At 46.0% G+C, this 25,350-nt stretch overlaps 2 protein-coding genes across 2 annotated transcripts in view; one reads left to right on the forward strand and one right to left on the reverse strand.

Annotated features, from left to right (window-relative positions):
• Positions 1 to 326: 326 nt before the first annotated feature.
• ntmt2 (N-terminal Xaa-Pro-Lys N-methyltransferase) lies at positions 327 to 8,190 on the reverse strand. Its single transcript, XM_076721555.1, has 4 exons — positions 7,992 to 8,190; positions 3,573 to 3,745; positions 959 to 1,211; positions 327 to 583 (listed from the first exon to the last, which is right to left on the reverse strand). The coding sequence occupies exons 1-4, from the start codon at positions 8,188 to 8,190 to the stop codon at positions 327 to 329; spliced, it is 882 nt and encodes a 293-aa protein (XP_076577670.1).
• A 3,821-nt stretch (positions 8,191 to 12,011) lies between these two features.
• kifap3a (kinesin-associated protein 3a) overlaps positions 12,012 to 25,350 on the forward strand; it is a 28,490-nt gene continuing 15,151 nt past the window's right edge. The window contains exons 1-11 of the mRNA XM_076726783.1: positions 12,012 to 12,186; positions 12,899 to 13,030; positions 13,163 to 13,308; positions 13,407 to 13,465; positions 13,595 to 13,736; positions 15,881 to 15,980; positions 17,423 to 17,547; positions 17,672 to 17,770; positions 19,123 to 19,301; positions 21,529 to 21,691; positions 25,061 to 25,161. Of these exons, the coding sequence (XP_076582898.1) occupies positions 12,146 to 12,186; positions 12,899 to 13,030; positions 13,163 to 13,308; positions 13,407 to 13,465; positions 13,595 to 13,736; positions 15,881 to 15,980; positions 17,423 to 17,547; positions 17,672 to 17,770; positions 19,123 to 19,301; positions 21,529 to 21,691; positions 25,061 to 25,161 (1,287 nt within the window). The 5' untranslated portion in view covers positions 12,012 to 12,145. The remainder of the gene's footprint in view (positions 12,187 to 12,898; positions 13,031 to 13,162; positions 13,309 to 13,406; positions 13,466 to 13,594; positions 13,737 to 15,880; positions 15,981 to 17,422; positions 17,548 to 17,671; positions 17,771 to 19,122; positions 19,302 to 21,528; positions 21,692 to 25,060; positions 25,162 to 25,350) is intronic.

Genomic DNA, 25,350 nt, shown 5'->3' on the forward strand with positions numbered 1-25,350 from the left:
AAGCTTCTCCAGGTTACACTCCAGAGGGTCTGTGTTTGAAGTCATCAAGATACAAAACCTGGAGGTGGTTGGCTGGCAATAAATTACAGCTTTGTGGACATACAGTGTGCTGCTGTAGACAAAGAACTGTCCCCATAAAATCACCCCTGATGCCTTCACGCCATCCACACCGCCGTTTCAGGATTTATCTCCCAATGACATCGTTAAGATTTCTGTCTGTGTTGGTGTGCTTTCAGAAACTTGATCACAAATCTAGATTCAAACAAAAGAGGAATAACATTTGAATTCAGCTTTAGGGTAGATTTTTCTCAGACCTAATGTCACTACTATTTCATAGCAATCATCCACACAGGCATGATGATCTCAGGGAAGCCTTCCTGCTTCTCAATGGCCAGGATCTCCAGGCCAGCCTTGGCGATGATGCACTTCATGATGTCCAGGTGGCGACTGATGCTGCTGTCAATAGGGTCCAGCTTGCAGCCCTGCCGAGCCATATTGTCCTTTATTATGATGACGCCATTTGGACGCAGGCTCCTTTTACAGTGAATCAGGAAGTTCAGCAGGTCCTTGTCTGTGAGGTGGCCTGAGGAGAAAGGCAGAAAAGGAATGAAGACAAAAAAATCAACCAACCGCAACTGAGATACCTGTCCCTGTTTCCGTTAGATTCCAAAGTGATGTACACCTAAATTAAATGAAATCAGCAGCACTTGACTTAAAAACAGGTTATGTTGCTTCATGCATCCGTTTACATCTGCCAAAGTCAACCTTTTGTCTGGTTGTGTGGTTGAAAGAAGACACCTTGGAATCTCTCCTCATTAACCCGACATGGTACCACTCTACAGGTCTACAAAGGCACAACTTGACTTGGGCATATAGTCATAACAATACATGACAATTTACCCATCTCGATACACTCAGTAATGAGCAGACTGTGAATTGGGATCTCTCGTGGACTTACATGCCACCCACTGCATCCAGACGACGTCGTACTTGTTTTTTGGAGGTGTGAATTCTTGCAGGTTGTAGCAGTAGTAGGTCTCAATGCGGTCAGCATCGTCGCCGAGGTACTCCTCGTGTGCATGGAGCAGGAAGTGCTCCATCATGTCCGCCATCTCCATTTTCTCAAACACAGGAAGGAGGACGCCTTTGGTCACACGGCCGATCCCGCAGCCACAGTCCAGGGCGCAGTGTGTTCCAGCCTTACCGGGACCCTGAGGGGGAAACGGGGATAAATTACTCACAACTGCAGCAAAATTCAACCTTACTTGGAGGTTTATCTATTCTAGAGGATAGTCAGTAAAATACCTCAATCGAAGATGGTTTGTAATTAATCTGAGGTAACCATGAAAAGAAGCGCTGGATTTATGTTTCACAGAAAACAAAACGTCAGTTTCCCTGCAGCATGTTATTACCATTTCTATAAGTCATGGAGGAGTCTATTCTTTACTTTCGGTGTTTCCAGATGTCAGGCCTCTGTACCTCAAAAGCACCGACAGCACAAACAAGTAGACCTCAGTTCCTCAGGGCAGCGAAACTATGAACTTTACCAGGAGGGAACAAAAAGTCACCTCACTTGAATCATGTTGGTTTTTCTTCCTTTTCATTTGATATTCTGACCTCACTCCAACCCCTCAGCATCAGGGGCCCCAGTGTGTGATTGTATGAAAGATGGGGCCCCAAGGAGCGCTGTGCTTGTTACAGGAGGCTTCCTGGTTTCAGTGAATTACTGCCATATTGCTCCATGTGCATGTAGCTCAGTTTAATCTGGATGTATTCTAAATCTTTTTCACCCACACTTGTTTTTAATGGAGATGTCAGGTTTAAACAGGAGCTGTTCGCAGCCAGGGAGGAGATGATGGAAGAGGATGATGTGTAGCCCAGCACACATTTGTACACATTTGTGGAAGCGTTGGTGGATGACAAAGAATCCTTTAGATGTCTTTGATCCATCATTCAGGGTCTTTGCATTTACACGAAAAGCTAAAACTGCATTTCTGGAAATTTGATGCACACACAAAAAAAGCAATCACCAACTTGAACTCAGAGAGCAGCTATATCTGGAGCACTGAAGGCAGCTTCAGTCTCACATCACTCTCAGAGACATGTACCACCCACGTGTGAGGTGCTGTGAAACAGAGCTTCTGAACTTCATTATGTAATGCTGTGCAGCGTTTCAAAGCGTCACATCATTGGCTGCCACGCTGTGTCACATGACTGTTAGGATTGATTAGAGAAAGATTTGCTGTTTTTCAACCCAGATGTTACTGTAATACAATATTCCACTAACATACCTGCCAGCTTTCCCTTTTCCTGGGTTTCCCCTTCGTATAATGTATCAATACTTCATAAAACCACCACGTCAACAATGTCTAAAATATTATGGAAGAAAACTGGCGTGTTCTGTCATAATGAACACTGGCCTGAAGTCGGAGCCCACTGCTGTTAACTGGAGATTAAAGTATCGGTTGATTAATCAATTATTCAGTCAAGAGAAATTCACCAAAGCTTTTGCTAATTGGTTGACTGTCTAAGTTATTTTAAAAACAAAAATTTTCTGATTCTGGACTTTTAGAATTTGCTCTGATCAACCAACCATTTTTTCTGTAACATTTTATAAACTAACTGATTTATCCAAACCACCAACTGTTTAACCAATAATGAAAATAAACGATCCCTGATAGTGTTTTCTGCATCGATAACTCAAAGTAACTTAGATACAGTTTGCTGTGATAAGTTTCCCAGTAACCTTTCAGGGTCTCATTGCAGACAGAGCGGGCTGCGTGCTGAGAATAGAAAACTGACATTTAACATACTGTATTTAGTGGACTGTATAGTAGCGGTGAACACAGCACCACAACTGAGCTGTGTTAAATCAGGGTTTGTTGTGTTTACATTAGCACCAGTGCAAAAGTAGCCACTTAGCCATCTGCAGTTCCTTTAAAGCATCCAATCTTAGCAGTTTATAATTAGAGCTCCTGTAAAACTGATCCTCTGAATAACCCGGTCTCTGGGCCAAACCCATTCCCCTGAATTAGCACTTGGACTCTCCCAGCGTCTAAAAAAACCTCCTCTAGTCCGCACTGACATTCACTCGCTTGAACAAACAAAGATACATGTGTGCATGCATAAAGACATGTTGAGACATACGAGCTTAAGGAGGTTCAAAAACACCGAATATTCACCACTTTACAGGTGTCAAGACCAGATTCTGAAACCTTTCCCTTTAAGATGCGTCCTCTTAGGTCATTTACACACCACCTCCTTATTTATGACACTCTACATGTTTCCCAACAGAAAACACTCCGAAACATCTCCTCCTTCTCCACTGTAAGCTAATTAGTGCTTGTAAAAAATGACCACAGAACAAACTGATGAACAGCTGTTGGCTCGGGTCGTTCTGTAGACCTGTTGGTGTTTATGGGGTTGGCGTCATGTCTGTGCTCCTCTTAGAAGCTGCACTGAGGCCTCCTCCCATGCACATGAAACAAGACCAATTCTTTTTGCACAGTCAGTATGATGAAGGAGAACTGCAGCAGTGGAAATCCAATGTGAGTTAATATCTCATGACTCACCACAAACCTCTTCAGAAACTGCCGGGAACCCTCCAGATCAACGTTGCTTATCTCCACAAAATCTCCCATCATGCCCTCCTCCGAGGCGGGGACGTCGGCGTAGAACTGCTGAGCTCTGTAGTAGAACTGTTTTTCTCCTTTGATGTACTCACAGGTGACTGGGAAGAGTTTCACTGAGGACACGAGCAGACATGAAGAGAGCAGAGTGAACACACAGGTAAGAAGAAGAAGAAGATTAATTGACTATTTACTGATTTTAAAGAAGTTTACAGACAGATTCGAGAAGTAGTAGAGAAGTTTCACAGTTTTCCTCTGGCTGAAAGTTTGCTGCACCTGTGACGGCACCCATCACAGGTGAGAAGAGGGTAAACAAAAACAACATTCAGATGTAAAGCCTGGCACTTCATTACCCACAATGCAACTCAATGGCAGATTAGGCTGTGTTATGCTAGTAGCAGCAACTGTAGCTTCAGAGGTCTGTAAGATCACTTCTTCCTAACTTCTCATTTTCACACTCGTCTTTAATTCAACTATCTGAACGACAGACTTGACACAAAGACTTTATACAACTTTTTTCACACATGCAGAAATACTCCCCAACACCTGGAAACTCGCTGTCTGGTGGAGCTTTGGTGATTCTAATACATACTGCAGCTATTTCATATTAGACTTCATCAAATCCAAGCCAAAGCTGAGAGAACCCTCCATGATATCAACAAATATGTGAAATGAAATGAAAGTTAGTGGCAGAAGGAATGCACAGCCTGATTCTGATGATGCGTCTTCAGACTGAGCAGGTTTTAGAGGTGGTGTGACTGCAGACAGTAGCAATTTGATTTATGACTCAAATTATTGAAAGATGAAAAGAGGAGGACAAAACAAAGTCTCTGCACGCTTCCTGCACCTGACGTCATGTCCGGCTCGATCGATTGGCAGCAGAATGCAGCCTGTGAATTTAGGGGTAAGATTTATCCTCTGGAGACCTTGAAAACTGGACCAACATGACCACCAGCAAACAAATCAGGATGTTAAGGATGATTATCAAATCTACTGCTCAGTGACTGCAGGTTTAGGCAATAAGGATGCAGTAAAAGTGTATTTCCAACAGTAGATGCAGCAGGACACTGGACTGCTCTTTATGGAGTGTAACACTGTTTACAACCTCAAAGGAAATGTAGAATGATAATTTGAATACCAGAAGACTATAAATAAGGACATGCTGTGCTACTCTTACACTGCGCTCAGCTGTTACTGATATAAGACAACAGGCTGGTCGATTTCTCTCTAATGTTGTGCATTTACAAGCTGTTTAGGTCACCAGTTAGCAGGAAGTTGATGTTGCTGGGAAGCTGTGAACCTCAAAGGACGCTTCTGCAGCCGAAACCACAGCAGTCTCTGCTTGATATTGTTTTGGAAGTGTTCGGTTATGTGCATTACTACAGCGCTCTTATGTCATGAACACTGTGACATAAAGAAACTTAACACTGGGCTTCTTAAAGCAGTCCCACCTCCCTCTGCCACACTTCTGCTGAGCTGAAATAAATCCTGCAGAATGAACGCAGCATTTCTGAAGGCTTAGATGACGCGCTCCGGCCGTAGACGGTGGAGGTGGGGGTCACGGACTAAAGTCCAACCACTTGTGGTGGTGAGGAGGGGGGCTTTATTTCCAGCTGGACTCCCTCCTGCAGGACGGGGCAAAGAGCCAAGAGAAGGACTGAATCGTTCAGCACCTGGACGTCACGCTAAAAACAAGGTGTAGAAACAGACAATTCGTGCCATCACTCTCCTGGCAGGTGCCAGGAAACGTTTGAGGGCTTTGTCATGGCATCAGGTTTTATTGGAGCATCTAAAGCGGGCAGTTACATGTCATGTGATGCCTCAGGAAGGCTTTCAGAGGAAGGATAAGTATAGAAACATCGAGCAAGACCAAGAAGGGGGAGACAGCGAAGTGACTTTCAAGTCTGCCAAGGAAGTATCAGTGCATGGCCTCCATGTTCCTCTATCTCACACCTTCAGAGCAAAGCAGCTCATTAGAAGCTGACTTTGACCTTCAGTGTAACAGAAGAAGACAACTGATTAAACTGGAAGATGAATCTTTATTTCCAATGTCGTATCCTAAATTTAAATCCAGTGATACCCTCCAACGAGTGTACAGTATATTTATTTTAGGTAGACTCCTTTAGATTGACGTTTACTGTATGAAGACATAAACAAGACAAAGTCTATATTTGATGTCCTCCAGTCGTGGCTGTAAATGATCCCACTGCAGCCCTCTGGCTGTCATGTATAGGACTGACTGACATGAGTTAGTGCTGTCATGCTCGACATGCCATGCCTTTAACGGGCCTTGGATCAAGTTAGTGGTAAGAAAATAAGGCGTCTTTGAGCCAGAATGACCATCAGGTCAGGATCTCCTGTTTCTGCTGCTCGTGGTCTCATGGTGGACTAATGCACAACCCGGAGAAGTTCAGGCTCTACAGCGAGGAGCGAGGAGGAACCCACTGATACGATGGAGAGCTTCTTATCGGCTCATTAGTTCACTGAGCAGCACATGTGAAGAGAAATGGATGTTTTCTGCGGTGTCTATGGTGCATCTCAGAGTAAGAACAAATAAACACAAAGTGGAAAAGATCTGGACAGAAAACAAACACATTCCTCACATTTCATCCGCTCCAATATACACAAGATTCTGGATTTCAATGTATTTTCACTTTAAGAATTTCTTTAGTTGTTCTTTATGAGCATCTGTAATGAGACACGGGATCAAGATCCATCTCCTGACTGGTTAGCCTAGCTTGTAGCTTAGCATAAAGATCGGAGGCAGAGGGGAACAGCTGGCCTGGCTCTAACGACCTCCACCTCTAAAGCTCAGGAACGAACATGCTGCATCGTGTTTGTTTATGTTTATTACTGTGATTATAAGGATTTGTGGTTGGGGGGGGGGGACACCTACGTTGATTTTGCAGGTGTGTGTTGTTCCCCTGTGAACCTCTTCAGCCTGTTCTGGTGACAGAACAGGGGGCGACTTGAATTCGACTTGAAGCCATTTCAGTAAAGTCTATGGGATGATATTTGTTCTACGTTTACAGGATTTCTGTGAGAACAAAGGGAAGAGAACATCTTGCTTCAGTGTATTCTGTTCAAACATAGATGGACTTTGACATCAGTTAGTGTTGTTTGTAAATGTTAAGTGATGGAGGTGATTGAAATACACGATCTTTTCAAGGAATAATCTGAATAATCGGTTGAAAGAAGACAGAAACAGTGACTTATTGCGCACAGATTACAGAAGCTGAAGCATTTGGTGAATAAAAGAGGATAAAGCGTCCTGAAGAGTGATGGAGCTGCTCTGAACGTCAGGTTGGTCTCCACCTCGCTGTGTGCGCTCTCAGTGTGACAAGCTGTTTAATTCTAACTCAATGTTCTTTGTTTAAGGCAGATTGTGTCAGTTTGCTGAGCAGGTGACAATAACAAGATGATGGAAAACTGGATTTCACTTCATTTCAGTTCATGCACTCAAACACAGCCCTGTTTCTCCTGTGGACGTCCGCTCAGGACGACGTGTTGACAGAACGTACGGATCACCTCGACACACACGGTCATAAATTTTACATGCTTGCAGGCATTGACGTACAGCCCGAAATATCCAGCTGAAGTTCATTAACGTTTGCCACCATAAGCTCCTGCAGAAAAACCTCTGAGTGCCCTGAACCCAACAAGGCTGCGTTTTTTTCTTTTTATCAAGTGTAAGATTTAGCTTTGCTTTAATGTGATGATGTGTTCACGTTACTGTCCTGTAAACTATCACCTGACACATTTTTATCTTAAAGTAAGGACTGAAAACTGCAGTAATGTCAAGTTTTCAGTGAGACTGAGAAACTGGGTATTTAGAGCTCTTATTAGCAGCACTTCATTTCTCAGAGCGTTCCGATGCTCCTGCAGTTGCACTTCCTTCTTAATGCAGAAGGACCGAAAACAACCCAACGACATTCACAGATATTTACATTTTACAGATATGTATGAATTTATGCATGCAGATTCCTTTTAGACTGAGTAACAAAGCAGCAGATAAACCCGACAAAGGGTGGACAGCATCATAAACCTTCACACAGCTTCTGATGTGAAAACAAGTATGTTGTATTTATGCTCAATTTATAATGGAAGGTGATATTTGTCTGCTTTGGTTTTTCTCAATCATTCGGCTATTATTCATGGTATTATTGTGGGTAATGCAGTACAGTTTTCCAATCAAATCCAGTACCTTGTGGTGAATGTTGATTCAATTAATGAAGCCTACGATGTTCAGCAGCATACAGTGATTTGAACTCAAAAGCATGTAAACCAAGGGTCAAGGAAAGGCTGTAAATGTTGACCTCTTGACAGTGTGAGGGTGGACCTGTGTGTGGCCCCTCTTCTTACCCAGAGGGGTCTTCTCCAGCAGGTAGAGGTAGCTGGCAAAGAACTCGCTCCTCAGCGTGTGGTGCAGGTGGAAGGACATGCTGTGGCGGCACATGGTGTCGTCGGTCTCTTTCCAGCGGTCCCTGAACGCCAGGTGAGCGGCCTTGAAGTCAAAGTTAGGTGATGAGCGGCTGCCATCATCTTCAAGTGAAATCTCCATTTTGGCTGTTTGTGGCTTCACAAGAGCTGTGCTGTTATCCCAAAGGTGTTTGACGGCAGCGGCGGCAGAGGAGAGTCACGCTCGGTGGTCACAGCGCACTGTTTCTCCAGCTGCTGCTATATCTGTCGAGCTGAGCGTTCAACACGTCTCTGCCAGCACTCAAGAGATCGGCCGAGATCTTTTTCAGGATGTCCCGCCAGATTTACAGATCACCTGCTCGGGACGCTGACTGGGGAGGAGTGAGGGAGGGGTGCTGGGGTATGGAGGGAGACGCATGCCATCACAGAGGCCACTGAACTTCAGGCTGCAAATTCCTGCAGGAGATGAGAGTCCATACGTCTGCCCTCAGGCTCTTGTTGCCGTATAATGTGGTCCTAAAATTAGCAACGTCTTCTCGTCTTTGTGTTCATGTCTCCTGTTTCGTGCTGGCGCAGCTCCTCAGACACCAGAGAACAAAGCTACAATTTAGGCCGCGAGTCATCCTATTCTCCAACACACCAGAGTGGACATGGGGGTTTTTTGTGTTGTAAATTAAAGGGACAGTTCACCCAAAAACCCCTTTTTGGGTGAACTTAGCTTGCAGCTAACCGATACTGCTAGCTAATGTTGCAGCTCAGATGAGTAATTAATTAATGTTTACATCCCGTGATGTCACAAGACGAGCGTCTCGTCCACGAGCAGACAACCAGCATTTCCAGAATTTTGGATTTTGGGGTGAACTGTTCCTTTAAGAGTGGGGGAGTGAAGGCATCTGAGTTATTAACAAATCTGTGTAAGTCCTCGAGAAGACTGAAGAACCTCTGTGCTTCTCAGACCTTGTTCAGACCACCGACAATCACAGGGAATCCAATTTTTGTAAATCAGTTCCAAACCACATTTGGAGGTGGTTTGAATGTGATTCAGCTGCTCAAATCAGATTTCAAAGGGTGTGAACATCATCCAACATGGCAGCGTAAAGCAGCCTGTCGCTCAGTTTGTCGCTGTGACAGCGTGATCGTTTGGAGGACGAGGTGATGGATTTTTTGTTTTTGGACATTTATGCTCCCATGTGGGTCCTCCTCCTGCCTGTCCTGTCCTGGTCTGAGACAGGTAGGCCAAGAGCCAACGTATTACTTTTCAAATGGTGGTTAAGTGCAAAACTTTTCTGTACTTTAAAGTCCAAATTCAAGTTTCACATCAAATCCAACAAGACCCAAATCAAGTCAAGACCAAGTCCTGTGGTCGAGAGTCACTCTATACATGCATGGTCTGTCGAATGACTCACAGGTGTCACAGCAGCCTTCATGGACTGTTTGATGTGAGCGTGGTTCAGACTGTCCACACAGGAACATTATGAGACTGAAGGCGTCTCAGGTTCTTTATGTGTTTGTTTTTGGGTTTTGGGTCAGAGAGCTCAGACGAGTCATGCACATTTACCTGAACGTGTTTTCATTTTCACGTCTAAACTTTGTCTTTACATCCAAACGTGATCGTCTGAGGCCTCGTCTGCTGTCTGCTGCTCTGAACTGACAAACACACCTTTCCCCACAAAGACACGCTGTGATTGGCTGCTAACTGCTAACTGAGGAAAATGAGGAGTTGAGTCACTGCAGATCGATATTTCCTTCTTCACTCTCTACATTTGAATCTTTTAGGCTTGAGGAGGATAACAAATCAAAAAGCTGAAGTCAAAGTTGAGCCACGTGTTTTCTGATTCTGTCCTGTTTCGTCTGAAGTCATCGGTTAAATGACTCTTCAAAGATCATCACTGATTCATCCTTCAAAAACAAAGATGCTCGGCTGCAGCTCGAATGTAACCATGAAAACTTTGTCGTTCTCTGAGTTTGAATAGTTTCACTTTTTGTTTGTTTAGTTTGAGCCTGTGGAGGCTGAAACTGTCCAAGTGTCTCAGTTATGTTGTCTCCACTAAAACTGTGAGCAAATCATTCTGTCCAACAACAACACACTGTGTTCTTGTGTCATCAGTAATCACTCAGTCACCACTGCTTATTTTGACCCTTAACACAAATAATATTCTGATATATGCATCGTGAGCCACAGGCTAAATTTAGCACAGTGACATCAGCTGTCTCAAGGTGAGGACTGACTGGTGCTGAGACAAGCAGATACTCTCTGAGAGCAGATTTACCATGTTACAGTATTGATTACACACACTTGTCATCGGTTTCTTATTTGTAACATTAATTAACTGGATATGTGGCTGGAGTTTTATGTTTTTAATGTGAGAAACGCTGGAAAAGTCTAATTTCATTAAAACAAATTGAACATATCTGCAAGTGTAGTGAGAAATTCAGCATGATTTCATTAAACAACTTATTTCATATTTCGTGACTCTGTTGTCGTGATTCGGCTCATTCGGTCTCCACTCAGGATTCTGAGACACAAGAATTTAATTGCATCTGAAACAAGCAGTTTTATCTTCTTTTGAATCACTTGACGACAATCAGTTGATAAAAAGGAGATTTGTGTGATTGTCTCAAGAGGGAGGAAGCTGAAGTGCTCATAGTCAAACGTAAGAATGCAGCATTAGACACAGAGACTGACTGTGGCTGAGCTTTAAGTGATGAAGTTCAGCCAAAGAGAATCACTTGTTGGACCGAACAAAGTATAAATAGTCAAAAGAAAGTTAAAGTCGGCATCAGGTTACCTGACAAGCGTTCTTTTTTACCTCACTTCAGGTCATGTTCAGCGTTATCGAACCCTCGCTCACCCCGCCGGCCTCTGTGACTTCAGACATCAGACACATTCCTTTCTAAAAGAGGAAGAACTGCTTCGACCAAACTGCTTCCTTCTTTAAATAACACAGAGGAATTTCTCAATTTGATTGTGATGTTAGTTGCATGTTAATAATTTTAGGTCTCATGAGACAAAGAAAAGTCAATGTGAGCTAAAGCAAAAGAATCTGAGACAAAACCTTCCCACCGTGACCTTTGAAGGACACCATAGGACAGACAATGTGAGCATTTTAAATGTGCTCCTCCTTCAATGCAGTGCAATAACAACGCCACTGAGTGCACACTTTAAGATCATTAAACGTAGCTCAGCTCCTCTGTTAAACAGTGTAACCGACGATGGTCACAAATCGTGTCTTTGCATTAGATGTATGTCAGATTTTTTGCCTCGTCGCTCGAAGGACAGCAGTGTTCGTTCACCATTCAGGTGCAGAATTTATATCTTTCATTAACAAAATGACATTTTAGTAGTTCGGTCCTCAGAGGATGAATCCGGATAACTGTGGAGGTCCCCTCTTCATCAGCGGTGGACGGAGTATTAAATACATTGACTGTGTTACTTTAGTAAAAGTATGTAAGAATTAAAAGTGCTTCTAGATAAAATGTCCTTGGAAACAGTTAACCTGTTATTAATCATTAGATGATTGTGACTCATGCATTCATGTCAAAGCAGGATTTTACTGCTGGAGATAACTAATCGAATCGATTGTTTGGAAACACTCTGAAAATAGTGAGAAATGTGATCAGAATTAGCCCAAAGAGACACCTTCACAATGTTCATTTAGTCTGACCAGCAGTCCGAAGCCCAACATTATTCCAGGTACATTCAAATCATTCAATGGAAAAGCAGCAAATCCTCTCATTTCTGAACTGGAATGTCGTGGAATTAGAACAGAAGTACAGTATTTGAATAACTCTGCTTGTATTTAAATGAACTTCCACCTCTGGCTTCAGAGCAGCACTGCATGTTCTCCGGGTCTGGTTCCAAAGGAACTGCAGAGACACGATCACTGCGAGTGTTCATCCGGCCGCGGCCTGCAGCCGCCTGGTCCTCCGCGCCCACAGGGGGCAGCAGCGCCGACCTCCTTCACAATGCATGCTGGGAGCTGCGCTGCCGCCTGGCAACCAGCTGAAGAGAGAAAAAACATCCGCCCTGAGTGCATCAGCATCAGCTGGTCCTGCTGGGAGGAAACATCTGATGTGGCCTTCGTTTCTCATCTAAAATGAACAGTTTGCAGGCGGGAGATCCGCGCTATCTGAAAAGGTAACGGCCGCTAACGTTAGCTTGTTTCCGTTCGTACCGTTAGCGACCAGCTCAGTGAAGCGGACAGCAGCGGGAGCTCTGCCGCCCCTGACAGAGAGACAGGCCGGTTAAACGACGGCTGCAGGGCTAACCTGTGAGCCCAAAGACTGTTCTGGGATCAAGATTCATGATAACGTGTTCCTCTGTCAGAACAGCCGTCTTAAGGTAGCTGTCGGTAGTTAGCATTAGCATCATGCTAGCTGGCCTGTACGTCTGTCAAGCAAACTGAAGCCGGATCGATGTTAGATCGATCTGTTTGAGGGTTAAAAAATCCACCAACAACAATCAATTCAAGAATTTAAGAATTAAATTAAGGCTCAAAGTGCCATTTTTACTGTCCTGCTGGTAAAAGTTCACACTGCTGCTAAATGAATGCTTTAAGTAGAGTAATTATCTATAAACAAAGGTCCATTATGCTGACTCAGCGACACACACACTGAACACACACATCTAAATACACTCCATACCAAAAACACAGAACATAGAACAAACAGTTTAACTTAAAACACAGGTGTTAGTGTGTATAATCACTGAAGGTGTGCTTTAAATGTGTGTGTCAGACCTGCACTTTCAGATTCTGTCCACCTCAAACAAACAGAACAGGTGATCTCCAGTGAAACCTCTGTGTCTTCATGTGGTTGTTTTAAGACCTCGCTCGCTTTGTCTCTTGCAGGAGAGTGAAGGGCTGCACTCTTGACGTCCACCCGACCGAGAAAGCCCTCGTGGTTCAGTATGAGGTGGAGGCAACGATCCTGGGGGAGCTGGGGGACGCGATGGTTGGAGAACGTAAGGAGTGTCAGAAAATGTGAGGATCGTCAAAATGAATCCTAGTTTGTGTTCATTTCTCTCTCATTCCTTTCTCGACTTTATGTCTGACAGTCAGGTGTTATCTTACCTGCTGTAGTTTCATTTGTCGACGTCTTTATTCTGTCTTCAGGATTCGCCTGAAGAGCTTGAACGCCCACACAGATACGGCCTCTCTGGCCCGGAAGGTGGTGGAGGAGTGTCGGCTGATTCAGCCGTCGAAGCTCCGCGAGGTGGAGCAGCTGCTCTTCTATTTGCAAAACCGGAAGCAGTCAAACGGTACTGACGAGTTTATGGTCACCTTTTCACGAACAGCACTGACGTGTTCAGTGTCAGATACTCCGAAAGAAACTGACGCTGAACGTTTGCTTTCACAGACAATCAGGAGAAGAAACGCGTCTCACCTCGAGACTTCACGCCTTACGCAGGAGTGGAGGTGAGAGCCCAGCGAGTACGAGTGTGTGTGTGTGTGTGTGTGTGTGTGTGTGTGTGTGTGTGTGTGTGTGTGTGTGTGTGTGTGAGAGAGGCTGAGCTCACCGTGTTGAACCGTTTTTTTTCCCTTCAGCTGGACGAAGAAGCGAACATCAACAGCATCGACGAGTACGTGGAGCTGCTGTATGAGGACATCCAGGAGAAGATCAGAGGAGCCACACTCATCCTCCAGCTGGCTCATAACCCAGACAACCTGGAGGAGCTCATCCAGAACGGTACCTCCCACCGTCCAGTGAAGAATGACTTTATTCAGATGCAGGGGTCGGTTCACCTGAGTTACAAAGAACTCAGAGTTCTTCTTTTAGCTTCGTTCAGTTTATCTGTTCATGCAGAAAAGTTCAACAGAAATCCAACAACATGCTTACAATCAACACCAAAATGTTGATTTTCCATTTTCACAGTTTTAAGAGACACGATGACATGACAGAGTTTAATTTGCTGTTTTGTAGTAAATCATTTGAATAGTTTTTTTTGTCACACGTCATTTTCTAGCTCCTGTTTTATTGCTTACGTCTCTCTGGTCTCCGACTCTGCAGGCTGGGCTCGAACCTGGATGCTGTTCTGGTTGTGGTGTACGAACATCTGCTCAGATTCACTTTCTGTTTACTTACTTTGATCACAGAGTTCCAGATTTAAATCAAAATATCATCAATTGTAGATTTTATTGAGACAAAGCGTCTGCACAGTCAAACGTTTGGCAGCAAACATGTTGGCACCAGAATGAAAAAAATGTCTAATGAGACCCAGTCAAACAGTTTCAGGGTCCAGAGAGCACTAAATAAGAAAGAAATGGCCCATGACAGATTTAAATCCATACACTCGTTCATATTTCAGCTGGTAATGAGCTGATTAAGTACAATTTATGGTGTCTACATGCAGAAGGTCCAAAACGGTCGATTTGACGTAAGCGTAGTCATCTGGTCAGGGTCTACGAGTGCACCATAAGCGTTCACTATCGGGTCAGCGTGGTCTCCTCTGCAGGCCCCCGGTGGAGTAGTGTCCACTGTCCACGTCCATTTCTGTCCCTTCAAACACTTCAGCTGTGTGACAAAACCTTGGTGGAGCTCAAGTACAGAGACTCTGCCAAGTCAAGTCAGTGTTCTTCATGTAGAGCGGTGTCACAAACCGCAGTGTGTGTCAGGGGCGTCACAGTGCACAGTCACAGTCCTTAGACCGTCGATTCAGGTCAGAGAAGCTCAGAAAACCCCTTCAACAGGGACGACTGGGCTGCTAGATGCCGGAATCAGGTTTTCATTTGCTGGTTATTCAGAACTTGACTCAAAAAAAAAACCTTCTGTGTGGAGTTGTCGCAGGTGGTCGTATGGTCACGTCATGCCAGGGGCCTCCTTGATCTTCTTCTGGGACGGTTGGTGTGACAGCTATTTCTGAGACCACTGAGCAAACTCCATCTGCAGAGGAAGACCTCGAGATGAGGCTGACAGCGCTGCACAGGTCAGGGATGAACTTTCACGCTCGATTATTCAGAACGTCTTCAGTTTCTGAAAGCAGCGTTTCTCCCGGCGAAGTGGATCCAATCGCCGAGAAGTTCAAAAGTGCAAACCTCAGCTGTGTTCCAAATCCAGGCCGGAGCGTGAAGGCCGTCTTTTTTTGACTGGACTGATCAGAATGCTGCTCGAGAGGAATCCGCTGGCTTTTATCAGCTCTGTTCCCGTTTTAAAGAAAACACAGCTCGGCTCCAGCTCGGCTCCCTTCCGTGACGACCGGCCTGTTTCTTCCACAACAGCACGCAGCCGTCATCCTCCGCGGCCGCCGTGAGATGGCACAGCTTCATTTGTACCTGTCATAATGTGCCGTCAGCTCGCTCCGTCTGCCGCGCCGCATCAGCCGGCCCGATGGTGATAAGAGCCGAATTTCCGTGCGAACCGAGAGGCCTGAGGTCGGCCTGGAAAGACGAGACGAACCCTGGGACGCACGTCTTTACGGGGAGAAGCACCTATAGCTCAAAACCCCCAGGAGCCTCCAACCATAGCATTCCCCCACACGTTTAGATGAACCTCCAGCTGCACTGCTCTCTGCTCAGCCTCCACGCGCACACACACACACACACATGCACACACACACACACACACACACACACGCACACACACACATGCACACACACATGCACACACACACACACACACGCACACACACGCACACACACATGCACACACACACACACACACACTGTGCTCTTAACATTTCTTTCTTATCCGGAGGTTTTCGTTCCTGTCGTCCTCCTTTTGTCTGACTTTCTCTAAATCTGCCTTTGTGTGTCTCTCTGTGCATTATGTGTCTTTACTGCGTGCGTGCGTGTGTGTGTGCGTGTGTGCGTGTGTGTGTGTGCGCATGTGGTCAGAGACGGCCCTCGGAGCCCTGGCCAGAGTCTTGAGGGAGGACTGGAAGCAGAGCGTGGACCTGGCAACGACCATCACTTACGTCTTCTTCTGCTTCTCCAGGTGAGCTGACGTGAACACGTGCAGAGCGCCACACGTGTCTGCGTCTCTTTGTCCCAAAGTTTCATTGAAATATGGTCTTAAATTTTTTTTTTTTTTTGATGGGGAGCTCTTGTTTTGTTTTATCATAGCTAGACTTTGGGGAGTTGTAAGTTTTATTTAAAGTTTCCACTTCTGGACAACTGAAGGAGTCTGATGATGTGAACGTCGTCATCTGTCTGCAAAGACCATCCACATGCAGCCCAACATGTATGCTCACATTGAACACGTGTGCAGACATCCACAATACTCATCCACAGAGTGGACAGACAGACACAGTGTGGACAGACAGACACAGTGTGGACAGACAGGCACAGTGTGGACAGCGTCTGTGCCTTTAACTTAGACAGTCGGAGTTGGAGTAATCTACCCACAGAGTTTCCCAAATACATCTGCTTATGTCCTCATGAAATCGGTTACTGTAGTGTGGACTCGTCCATCACCAGCAAGACCATGCATGGCCAAAAGTATGTGGACAGCTGACCATAACGTCCATATGAGACGGTTTAACGCATTGCTCCAAATACACACGCGTTACTCTATAAGATCTGGCTCACAGTCTGTGTTCTGCTTCATCCCAAAGGTGTCGGGTGGGGTCGAGGTCAGTTCTTCCAGATCAGACAGGTGAAAGCATTTCTTTATGGAGCTGCTCTGTGCACAAAAACAAAAGAGACAAACACACACTGTTGACACACAGCTGGAGGGACACATGCTGCAGTGTCAAGGTTTCCTTTCAGAGGACGACGGAGCCTGAAGCAGGAAAGACAAACGCAGATTAAAAGGATGTGAATGTGCACGACTGTGGTCGTATAGTGTATATTCTTATGTATCCGAAGCACGAATCCATTTGTCAGGACTTCGTGCCAGCTGAATGCACGTTCCCTCTCTGTGTGCAGTGTTTCTGAGTCTCAGATTGCACAGCTCTGACCCCCCCGGTCAGCCGCCTCGGCTCTGCTCTCCCCCTCTCCTACAGTAGTCATCCACCTCTGGCAGCGTACCTAGTACTGAAGTTTCACTCTCCAACTGGAGGTTAGGAAACACTAAAATTAGCCCTCTCTAGAATAATACATAAATGTCTGTCAGAGCTGATTTAGGCAGCGAGAGGACGTCTGCGTCTGAAAACTGATCGTCACTCTTGGCTCGTGTCCACCTCCGTGTTATGGTGTTTGGATTGTGAAAGGGTTCGAGTTGGACTGATTATAAGTCAGAGCAGGACATACTGTTTGACTGAACATGTTTTGACTTTGACAGTTTACTTTGTAAACTACTTCAGGGGTGACGGATTGGGTCATTTTAACGACAGCTCCCAGCTGGAATCCCACACCCCCCCAAAAAAAGTTCAGAAAATCCACTTTTGGATAAATGGACGTCTTTTTCTCTCTCTCCTTCTTAACGTTCTCCTCCAGTTTCTCCCAGTTCCATGGCCTGGTCACACATTTCAAGATTGGGGCCCTGTGTATGAACATCATCGAGCATGAGCTGAAGAGGTATGACCTCTGGCAGGACGAGCTGCAGAAGAAGAAGAAGGCCTATATCCTTTCCTCTAAAAGCCAGTCTGTACCAAAGAGGTCTGTGTGGAAAGTCTGTTATTTGTAACTCAGTGAAACTCTGTTTAATGGTCTTTGTGTAAATTTGAGTTCCTTGACTGATTTAACGTGAAGAATTCTCCGAGAACCAGAATCTGAAGAAAGAACATGAGAAGTCCTTCAGAAAGTACCAGAGTCTTCTGACCAAGCAGGAGCAGCTCCTCAGAGGTACCGACCGTGCTCCTCAAAGCTTTTACTCCATCAGGATGTCTAACTCGTCACCTGCAGCGTCCACCAGGTGTGGCTGCATCATGTTCTGACTGTCAGCTGCTGGAGACGATCGGCTGCAGCTAACGCTACGTGCTAGTTCTGTTCTCTATCTCTGCAGCGTCGTTTTTAGAGAAAAGGTTGTAAAAAGCCTCAGTTCACCTCCTGCTGAGCAGCAAACAGCAGACTGACAGTCAGAGACGAGCTGGTGGACATAGTGGCGCATTTAGCAGCTAAAGAGACAGATATGTCCCATCAGGACATCAGGATAGCATCTCCAAAGGGACATTACGTCCATGTCTTCTTCTTGTCAGCTTGTTTTCGCTGACCCCAAGTGGCCAAAAAAATCTGCTGTTGCAGGTTTCAGCGATTATTCAGTGACTCATTTCTTTTATGAATCAGCTTGTTTTTTCTCCATGAAGAAAACTGAGACCTTCTGTTGTGTTTCTGTCACCTGTCTGAAGCAGGAGATGGAGGTGCAGCATCAAATATCTACAGTGTGGACTCAAACCGTCTGTGACGTCAGTCCTGAATGAGCTTCTCGAAATGTTTGTAAAACAAATAAAGAACGTGAAGCAGCTCATCGGACCGGTCGACTGAGCAGTGGCCTCCTCAGGCCTGTAGGAACGGTGAAAGGTTAAACTGCATGTACCGTCAAAAAGAGCTTCTTTTTTTGAGTTTTGAAGTCACGACAGCAGGTCACAGTTTACTCCAGACTTACCTGAATTTGGCGAGCTCTCAGACTGTTTTGAATAAGCGCTATGAGCCAACGCCGGGCTCCTCGCAGAGCCTCCAGGTGCGTTTGTTTAGCCCCTCCAGCCCCTCTGCTCTGCCAGTGGGGCCCTCCAGCTTTACTTACAGTTTCAGTGGACAAGTTTCCAGAGTTATCAGATGCACTTGGCATCTAGAATTCATGTGTTTTATGCAGTCAGGCAGAGATTATAAAGACATGCAGTGTGGAAATGTGCTCCGACTTGAAGTAGAGATTAAGATTTTAGTCCTGCAGCACTTTTCCAAACAAGACTTACAGCTGGAACAGCTGAGCACAAACAGCAGAACGCTGACATGAAAAGTGTGAAAGCTCTTTTCTGCCATTTTAAACTGAGCGTCTTTGAGTTTTGGACTGTTGGTCGGACAGAAGCTTTGCGTTGTTTTTTGACTCTAAACAATGAATCGATTCTTCAAATAACAGTTTGTTGTGGCACAAGAAAAAATGAATTTAATTAGAAAAAGCATCATTTTAGAAAACCTTGACTCTTGATGATGGAGGATGGTGGAGGATGATGTGTCGTCTGCCGTGCTCCACCCTGCAGTTGCTCTGTGTCTGCTGCTGAACCTGGCTGAAGACACCCGCACCGAGCTGAAGATGAGGAACAAAAACATCGTCCACATGCTGGTGAAGATCCTGGACCGCGAGGACGAGGAGCTGCTGCTGGTGGTGGTCTCCTTCCTCAAGAAGCTCTCCATCTTCCTGGAGAACAAGAACGACATGGTGAGAGAGGGAGGGGAGGGGTGAGAGGGAGGTTTCAGACGTACCCGTGCACGTTTAAAGACGTCTACTTCCTGTCCAGCAGCAGGTTGTAAAGTAGAAAATCTGAAAGTAGAACAGTTCAGTCACTCGTCACATGAAAACTCGGGTGTCCACATAGTTTTGGCCAGTTTGTGTTTCTTTTCAGTATTTGTTCATATATGAACGATATTTTGTTTTTGTCTTTAAAAACAGTTCAGAGTGTGTTGATTTTAAGGACGTTCCTCTAATTCAGAGTAATCACAGACACAACATTAATCACTGATAAGGAAAATCATCCTGCAGTGAAGCTTCTGCAATCGACTCGTTTTGATTCGACTTTTAATTTTTATTAATGAGCTGCTTGTTGGAGCAGATTCATGGCCTCTGTGACTTGTTTGGCTTTTTCTAATCATGGTTTCTACCAATGGAATCAATCACCTCGTTAGACTTCCTTTACGTCTCTAACTGATGTGTTCTTTAACAGCATTTAGACTAAATGAGTCAAATTCAGAGGAAGCACTCTTTATTTGTTCTGTGACATATTTTGACAAATAGCTGTAATGCTGCAGAAATGCCGGTCGCAGCCACGCTTATCAAATTTCAGTTAATAAATGCTTAGAAGGTCCACTTCTGGCCACGTGTCCCACGGCGCTCGTACAGGAACCGCAGCGCTCCGACTCTCCTAATCCAGCCCCACCTGGTTCCAATCTCAGCCAGTCTGCGGGCCTTTATCAAAGCCAGACCCTGTTAGGAACTGGTTTTATCTCCTTGTTTCCCCTTCAGTGTATCTTTGATTCAGATTAAAGAACCCTTCAGGGGGTTTAGAGCCATGTGTCCAGCAGGAAAATGGAGGTTTCAACACTTGGACTCAGTTGAGTAGATCAGTTTACACGAGGGAGATGGATTCCAGTCGAGGACGAGGATGTTTGGCTTAATGATGCAGAGCTGTGTGTCATCAGCTTTTATTTACTCAGCAAACATGTTGTGACTTTCTCCTCATCAGATAAGACTTCAGCGCAGTCTGATGAGTTTTTTTCCCGCTGCTGTCACTAATGGAGGGGGGGCGTCGGCGGTAATGGACGCAGGCTGCAGTTGATTACGCTGCTCGAGGTCTGGTTTGTGATGGTGCGACTGGAGCTGGTTTTGCACACAGTAGCAGTGAGAGCGTTTTAACTGGGAACAGGTTGCGTCACCGTGATATCTGGCTGTGGGGAGACCACAGGAGAGGCCAACAGACGTTAGCGAGCCGCTGCGGACGGGCTGGTGCTGCGGCGTCACGCCGACCGTCACGGTGACGGCGTGCCCATCGAGGCCACCGGTTTGTCTCTGAGCTGTTTGGTGTCGTCAGCTCAACACCTCCACCTGCCTGTAGGCCACGTGAACCTTCAGAGACAAGAGGAAAGACAAGACTCACCGTTTCTGCAGGTGTTTGCTGGCTGTTGTCTCACAGATGATTCACTCATACATCATTTTATCCAGATGACCATAACATGTAAATGTGAGGGTGTCACAGGCTGGTGGGACTTCACAGGTAGAAGAAAGTTAAAACATTTTGTCTAATAATTCAGTGCTGATTTTCCAGTCATATATATATAAATATAAATATTAAGGCTGCACGTTTGAGTAGAAAATAAAGTATAAATTATTGTAACTTAAAATGTAAATAAAATGCACATTCTTTTACCACGAAATAAAAAACAAATTAACGTCACAGCACGTCTGCAGACGTATTCAGACTCTTCACTTCAGCAAAAATATCATGATGGTACATTTAAAACTAAGCTTTACTGAAGTATTCATGATGCAGAATGACGCTTTTCATAGTGTAGTATATTTAATATTATTGGATTACAATACAGCTCGTGCTGTTACAGATGAAACCTTTGTGATTTCATGAAGTGAAACCGCGGTTCATTTGTCAGGATACATAAACTAAACTGCTGTGAATTCTCTCCTCCTGTCCTCCATGTCCGCCTGCGCTCCTCAGACGTCTTCTTTCAAACACGTCTGTGTCCCACTCTCTGCTCATAGCACTTCACTGGTCTCAGGTCTTTCATTCTGGGAAATAATGTTCCTCAAAAACAGAAATATTAAACAGGAACTATGACATTGTTTTGTAGAAAATGTGGCCCCCAGTGGAGACAGAGGCAGTTGAGTTTTCTGTTATTTCAGACGTCGGTGTGTTTTTGTTCCGTTGTTCCGTCTGCAGGCTGAAGCGTTGGCCGTGGAGAAGCTGGCCCGGCTGCTCCCCTGCGAGCACGAGGAGCTCCAGAGCACCTCCTTACGCCTCCTGCTCAACCTCTCCTTCGACACAGCGCTGCGCAGCCAGATGGTCCAGGCGGGACTCCTTCCCAAACTCTCCTCGCTGCTCGGTAAACGATTGTGTGTGTGTGTGTTTATGACTCGGCCTGTGCTGTGTGTCTTTGCGTCTATATCAGGGAGCCTCATGTCATAAGCAGCAGTGATCCCTGGCGAGCGGCGGCGGAGCCTCTAATTTGTTATTTCTGAGGCGTGTGTGCAGGTGCAGCTTCCACACGGCGACCGGAGCTGGTGACCATTAGAGCAGTGACCTCCTGAAAGCTCCAGAGCGTGTGATTGGTGCGTTGTCTCATCCGCGGGGCGTGTGACACACAGAGGCATCTCTGACAGGCCTTCTGAAGCCTCTCAGGGGGAGGCTCGGGTGACGGCGCATAATTAATATAATATATTTGTTAGAATAACATGCCAGAGCCTCTGCACAAATGTTGTTTTTGTAGGAGCCGGCCGGAGAGGTGGAGAGGCCTTCAGAGATTTAGGCAGGGCTGTTTTTTGGGAAGTGGCGGGTGGGGGTTACTCGTTCAGGAAGCGAGGTGCACACATAATATGAGTTAACGCTGAAATATTACGCCTGCTCACGGTTTTGACACTGTTGAGCTTGCCGTGTTTGCGTGTTTGCGCGTGTGTGTAATTCGCCCTGTATGTGAGCCGAGGCGCCATTAATCATCCGCCTTCGCTGCCGACTGTCCTCTGTTCTGCTGACACGCTCTGCACGAGGACCCCGGCCTTATCTGTGGGACGCTCTGCCGGCCTCCGCCCCCTCCATCCAGAGGCCACGACCCCCGGTGATAAGATGAAAGCGAGGGAGGCTCCACTTGTCATCATCACCTCTCACTTGATCCGTCCCAGCAGCACCTGAAGCCAACAGAAAGCAGAAGATCCTCTGTGTCAGGAGGAGGTTTAGGTCATCCATCAGCTTCTGAGACGCGATCTATTGATCAGAAGAGGATTCCACTGATTGATATTGAAGCGCCATCCTTTGCTGCCGCCTCATTTGTCGCTCAGCAGCTTTTTTCCTCTGTGGTCATTACATTGCATAAACAAATTAGGAGACTCGAGTGGGGGAGGGGCCCTCTTAAAGAGCGTGTTGTTATGCTGTGTGGTGTGTGATGTCTCCAAAGACCAAACCCAGCTCACTTATTTATCCAGAAAATGCAATAACAGCGGAGCGGCGCTGTCCGCAAACCGAGCCCAGACGCCTCTTAATGTGTGCGGCTGTAATTTTACGAAGGTTAGGCGGTTTAAATCAGGCTGGGGTGTAATTGGAGTTTAGCTCTCCCACTAACTGCCCATGAACAGTCTAGTTAATTCTTAACAGCCCCCCCTCACCTTTTTTCCTCTCCCTTGCCCCAACCCGACCAGTGTTTTGAACATTTAATGGGATCTCTCTCTTCGCCCATAAAGGATCCTCCATCTTCCTACCAGCAAAGTGAGGGAGTTCGCCAGGCCTGGAGCAGCTTATTGCCTGTGCGTGCGTGTGTGTGCGTGTGTGCCCAGTTGTTTTCATGTGCATTTTAAGGTATTGGTTGAGGTAAAGGATGGCTAATGAGAAGCACATGTTCCAGCCAATGGCTGGCTGTGCTGGAAGGGCCGGAGCAGCAGCAGCGTAGCTTTAACTTATTAAAGGCAGTAAAATTGATGCTTCCTCCTGTTTTCCCAATTAAAGCTCGAAGCCGTCTCTCCTCTCCCTCCTGTGATTCCAGGGGTTCACTGAGCACATCTGGATCTAATCCTGGCCGATAAGGCTCCCTGTACGGCCGGTGACCGAACACGGCTGGGACCAGTTTTAACTGGACCTGGTTGGGGGTTTGGAGGCTGGTGGGCATTACAGGAGGTCTGTCAGTGGTTCTGGTCCAGTGAAGAGCGTCTCTCTTAACACTTCTCTTAATGAAAAGTTCCCGGGTCAAACTCTGGTCTGAACTCTATTAATTCTCTGTGGCTGGCTCCTCCTCCGGGCCCCAGCCCCCCCAGCCCCCCCACCCCCCATCTGTGGTCAGAGGTCAAACTCATAAAGGTCCTGGGCTCACTGACAGTCTAACACTCAATCCATTCTGTCTTTATCTCCCTTATGCTGCTGCTGAGGCTTGATAAGATCGACTGTAGAGACGGGGGATGAACTCATTTTATGAGACAAACATTAAAGGGTCAGTTCACCCAAATTACAAAGAAGAAATGATTTAGCTCCAGCAGTGTCGATCTGTGCAGACAGTTGGTTTTATATGTCCAGGCGTTGATGTGTCTGCCTCTCAGATCTCTGGCTGGATCGCAGTACAGTGGAGGTGAATAGAGTTTAATGTGTGGCACTCACAGCGTTAATCAGTATTTTAATGGATCGATTGACTCTATATAACTTAAAGGTGTCACTCATAGCGACCACCAAACACCAACAGAGCCTCTCAGCCTCTTTTAGCTCCTCCTTTTGGTTTTGGGCCTGGTTCAGTCTCAGTGTTTCCAGCAGCTTGAAGCTGAGATAAATCCACCAACAGCGGACGGTCAAGAGCCGAGCTGGTGAACAGAGTTTAGCTGTTAACAGCCAAAGAGACTCATAATCCCTCAGGAGTTAGTGAAGACCAAAAACAGAGCTAAGAACGATGACGATTGGACTGCTGCTCATCAGATGACACAAACTCACCTCACTGGGATGATCGTGTTGCTCTGTGTCTGATGATTTGTAAATAGACCACTGTGCTAACACCTTTCCATAACACCTTTATGAGGGTTTCAGCTTGTTCCACTGCCTCCAAGCAGCACACATAATTATTGATGCAGCGTCACATTCGACGTGAATGTCTTTCCACAAACAGCGTCCTCTGTGTCCAGCGTCCCTCTGGATGATCCACAGGCCTCACGTCCGGTTTTCATTGGAACTGCTTCACACTGAAGAAACGTCCCTGTGCAGACTGTCCACGCTGAGGTCTGTGGATTACCCTCTGTGGCAGAGGAGCAAGATCTGTGCACACGGTGCTTGTTAGCACATACAGTCACTGCAGGCTTCAGTAGCTTGAAGTAGGTTCCATTCACTTCCATTGCTTTGGGGTGGAGGCAGAGATTTAATAACAAATAAAGTAAGTGAGAAAATCTTTTTTGGAATTGGGGATAGCGTCCCTTAAAGCAGCATGAAAAGCTTGCCTTTGTCAGCCAGTAGCCTGCTGCAGCTCCACATTTCTCCTTTAAATGTTGTTTTTCCTCTGGTTAGCTGCCCGTGAGACACGACAAAGTGAGAAAGTGCAGTCGACTGACGCGATTCTGCACCGAATACCGTTTGACCTCCAACAGGAACACCGTTAAAAAGACCATTCAGCCATTAATATTTTCAAAAAACACACAGCTCTCCTAGATGTGGTCATTGGCATCCTGCAGAGCGTTACGGCACAACCAGTCATTCATCCATTGACTTTGCTCCTTTTCCTCTGTTTACGTTGCAGCTGACGAGGGCCAGAGACAGCTCAGCATGTGCATTCTGTACCACATCAGCATGGACGACAGATTCAAGTCCATGTTTGCCGACACAGACTGCATACCGCAGGTGAGGCTGGCTAATGTACGCCGCCAGCAGACCAAGACAGACACATTAGCATCGGCAGCTAACGCACCCGGGAATTAATGCATGCGAGGCAGAGCGAGAGGGAGGGAAGCACGCCACATGTGGAACCAAAAACCACCCGAGGACTGCTGCTCAGTCTTTGCTCGCGCTGCGATGACAACTCTGTTTTTC

Source organism: Chaetodon auriga, chromosome 3 (genome assembly GCF_051107435.1).
Source record: "Chaetodon auriga isolate fChaAug3 chromosome 3, fChaAug3.hap1, whole genome shotgun sequence".
In the NCBI taxonomy this organism is placed as follows: Eukaryota; Metazoa; Chordata; class Actinopteri; order Chaetodontiformes; family Chaetodontidae; genus Chaetodon; species Chaetodon auriga.

Coding starts and splice junctions, on each gene's coding strand:
- ntmt2 (XM_076721555.1), bottom strand. CDS start 8,190: ATGGAGATTTCACTTGAAGATGATGGCAGCCGCTCATCACCTAACTTT. Junction 3,746..7,991: donor GCTGGAGAAGACCCCTCTGG/GTAAGAAGAGGG, acceptor TCGTGTCCTCAG/TGAAACTCTTCCCAGTCACC. Junction 1,212..3,572: donor AGTTTCTGAAGAGGTTTGTG/GTGAGTCATGAG, acceptor TTTCCCCCTCAG/GGTCCCGGTAAGGCTGGAAC.